At 43.3% G+C, this 3,877-nt stretch overlaps 1 protein-coding gene across 1 annotated transcript; it reads left to right on the top strand.

The window, feature by feature from the left end:
- The first annotated feature begins 1,326 nt into the window (after window positions 1-1,326).
- Window positions 1,327-2,387, top strand: noto (notochord homeobox). The gene is made up of 3 exons (XM_069711741.1): window positions 1,327-1,773; window positions 1,891-2,078; window positions 2,192-2,387. The coding sequence occupies exons 1-3, from the start codon at window positions 1,383-1,385 to the stop codon at window positions 2,384-2,386; spliced, it is 774 nt and encodes a 257-aa protein (XP_069567842.1). The 5' UTR covers window positions 1,327-1,382; the 3' UTR covers window position 2,387.
- Window positions 2,388-3,877: the final 1,490 nt, after the last annotated feature.

Here is a 3,877-nt window from a genome sequence, read left to right on the forward strand (position 1 = left end):
GGTCGTATAGAGCCATCACAAGAAGAAGCATCCTTATTGTTCAAGCTGACCCGAGAAAGTCTGTGTTTGCCCTCTTCATTAGACATTCTAGTGTCAGCTGAGGAGGATAAATAAAACGTGCGGAGGTCAAAGGGAAGGAGCACTTCGCTGCGCTGTTTAAATGTGTTTTAACAGTTACTTAAGGCTCGGAAGAAGCTCTCTGTCACTTTCAAATGATGGAAATGAGCCGGGAAAGTTTGCAGAGCTGGCAACAATTCAAGTTGAAAGAGAGGCTGTCTTTGTCCTCCGGTGGTGTAAGAAAGCAAATCACCTCCTTTAAAGGAGCCGCAGAGCCTCGTCGTCAAACCTCTGTGGAAATATGTTTGGTCTCTTTTTAAAGTACAACACATATGTACAAACTCTAAGAAGTCGCATTATACTTATTTTGATTTAATTCACCAAACATAAAAACTTGCACTCAGATTTAAGGCTTTAGAGCAACTTGTTCTCTTTAAGGAACCAAACAAAGCCTTTTTTTTTTTTTTGGAACGACAGTCAAAGGGTGGGATGTATCAACCATGTGGATTAACGCAGTGATTCAGATTAGCAGAGTTGCAGTTTGACAAAACCAGCAGCACCACGCTGTCGCCACACCTAACCCGCCGAATTTGACGCCCCCATTATGCAGGGCAGTTATTCTATTTTAGGAGCCACGCCGCTGCTGCTAAAAGACACACTCTGGGAACAGAGGGCATTCATTTTATACAGGAAAAAGATTAGAGGATGTTTACATTTAGAGGTGGTTCTTGATTTGCAACAGCTTGCGAAAAACACGTTTCTGAGCCTTGAAAGTTCCTAAATTTGTAGATGACAAAGAGCGTTTGGAAACTATAAACCAAAACAGAAGATTCTCTGTAAATTGCGCACCTTAAAGTCGATCTCCAATTGTGTAGGGACTTGTTACACTTCTTAAAGCATCTGTCGGCCAGCCAGGACTTAAAAGGCTCCAAATAAGATGATTTAGTAACATCAAGGCCTTCCCAGCGGTAATGATTACATTTGGACTTAAGATCCATGCAAGAATTTGTAGCCCAGTAAATCCCTGCCCCCCCAGCACTCTTCAAAAGCCTTGTCATTCAAAGGGTTAGGATGTTTGACAATCCCAGCTTGTATTACTCCACCAATTAATTGGTTACGTTGTCGGGATGTTCGTCTCTCTCATCTGCTACTTAGAAAAACAAAGGGTCGACGGGGGGCTGTTGACACCTCCGTGTGGTGCTGGAGTATAAATGGGGCCTCTCCGCGGAGGAGCAGCACTCATCTTCCTGCTACACCTGGAGCAACAACTTTTTTTTTTTATCAGCAGAGACCTTCAAGATCTAATTTAAAAAATATCTGGAAGAATGCAGGTGCCGAACAAACCAACGGGAGCTTATGGATACTCCATGCGTAATTACGCACCAGCATCTTTGTACCCGCACTACCAGGGCGGGCAGTGCGCGTCGACTACGAAGGTTCCCAGTGGGAAATCTTTCACTATCGAGGCTTTGCTCGCCAAACCGGAGGAAACAACCAGAGATCACAGGAGTCCGTCTCAGTGCAGAGTGAAATACCAACCAGCAGCTCCGGTTCTGCCTTTCACTGGACACGCAGGCTTACCGATGGCACCGGCACCGTACTTCTACTCTCCAAACGTGCTGCACTCAGCGATCCACACGCAACCTGGATATTCTGTCTACTGCTGCCCGCCCTTCACCTACCAGTCATCGTGTCGTGTAGGATTTTACGCACAGGGTAAATTCAAGAACAAGATTCTTTTAAATGTGAAAAACGAAGCCATATTTGTGTGGCAGTGTGATTAAATGTTCCATCTCTTCTTTTCCTTCCTTTTTTTTTTTTTTTTTTTTTAAGCTCCGATGTCCAAAGTCAACGCAGGGCTGCACTCATTCAAAACTAAAGGAGGGAAGTCAAAACGGATGCGCACGAGCTTCACCAGCGAGCAGCTGTCCCGGCTGGAGAAGGAGTTCGTGCGGCAGCAGTACATGGTGGGATCAGAGAGGTTCCTCCTGGCGTCTGCGCTGCAGCTCACAGAAGCCCAGGTAAGAAATGATCAGCACTGAAAGATCAGAACTCAGCGTTTACCCACAATATATTTATGCTCATGCCTTAAACACACCCGTTTCCAACATGAATTTTACTTTTCTCTCTCCAGATCAAAGTCTGGTTCCAGAACCGACGCATCAAGTGGCGCAAACAGAGTCTGGAGCAGCAGCAGGCCAAACTGGCCAAACTGGGCCTGGCTGTTCTACCGAAAAGTCCTGGATCTCAGGGCCACGGAGATGAAGGCGACGAGAATGAGGAGTTCTCCGACTCAGATGTTGATATTGACGTGTCTGATCACTGTTAACACCAAAGGACTCCTGAAACTTCTGTACATAAACAGCTGAGAAAGGAGAATCTGTCTCCCCAACTACTATATTTAATAAGATTTATAGTTATATATTTAATTTTCTACATTTTATTGCTCTTTCATGAGTTCAGTTCATGTTCTAGTTTTTGTATATTTGAATGAAATATTCAGAAATATATTTTATGACATCAATTGCAACCCTGTCCTGTTTATTTGTTTTATATTCTAGCCATGTGTGAGAAAGATTTCAGATGTTAAAGGTGATATAAGGCAAATGTAGAAAATCTGCATTTATTATTTCCACTGTTCCGCTAGTTGAGGCAACACATAACTTACTCTAAAATAAGAGCAGTTCTGATGTTTTATTTGGGGCTTTTCTGAGAGCGCTGAAGTTGACGGGGCTCAGGTGGAAATCTTGTACTAATCTGGATTTTGAATAATTTAATGGCAGGTTTGGGTTTATTTTACTGTCAATGAAACTGGGTCACATCCTCACAGTTCTGATGAAGCAAAATTTGTTTTAAACTCATAATAAACTACACCTTACGAGAGCCTTAAGAATTTTTTTACTTCAATTTAAGAGAAATCTTTTTAAGATTTAAAGGTTTAAATCAACCTTTTCAAGAAAACCAGATATAAACAGAAATTTAAATGGATTTTAAAAGGAGATGGGAACCTGAAAAATTATGAGATTCTGCTCACCAATTTGCTCTTGATAAATGGAAATAAAACGCACCTGATGTGAATAATCACATTACTTTTTTAGGAAACTCCTCTTTAACACATCGTATCATCCCTCTGCCCTCCTGACCTCTCCCTTATTGTTCCTCTCCTCTGCCTCAGCGGATGATGGAGACATTTCCTCCCAGGTTTCATCCAACATAAAGTCTGGGACTGACTTGGGTTCCCCTCTGATTTAAGCTAAGCAAATAAATAAGCAGCTCAGGGATTAGCTGGGATATCTGTAACCCGGGGTGGTGGGGGTCAATCTGTCTCAGGGCCATGGAGCTAGGTCTCACTGGTTAATCTGTTTAAACGGTCACTACGCCTGTTCTCACTGCTTCTCAGAGGATGGGGCTCCAACATGCCCTCCCACCGCTGGCAGGTGGCCCGGCTTGACTCTATAGAAACCGTCCCTCTGACATCTCTCCTTTTCAGGTGGAAAGGGACCCATGCTGTCCACTGAAGCCTGCCTGGCAGACATTAGGAATGAAACAGGAGAGAGGACAGCAGACAGGATTGGGATGTTTGAGTCCATCAGAGCAGCTAATTGGGGTGGTTGAAAATCTTGTTGCTGAGAGAGAAAATTGCCAGGAAGGGAATCGTGAGAGAAAAAGATGGTTTATCTTTTGATTTTCAGTCTCATGGAGATTTTCCAGGCTGTTATAAATCAACTGACCCGCTAAATCAAGAAGCAGCTACTTTTACAACTGACTGGACGGAGAATAATACATAATCGAGAGGGCAACAACTCCAGAAAACAGTTGA

Source organism: Brachyistius frenatus, unplaced genomic scaffold (genome assembly GCF_029030835.1).
Source record: "Brachyistius frenatus isolate BFR_SWC_R1_liver_20210118 unplaced genomic scaffold, ASM2903083v1 Contig_102, whole genome shotgun sequence".
In the NCBI taxonomy this organism is placed as follows: Eukaryota; Metazoa; Chordata; class Actinopteri; family Embiotocidae; genus Brachyistius; species Brachyistius frenatus.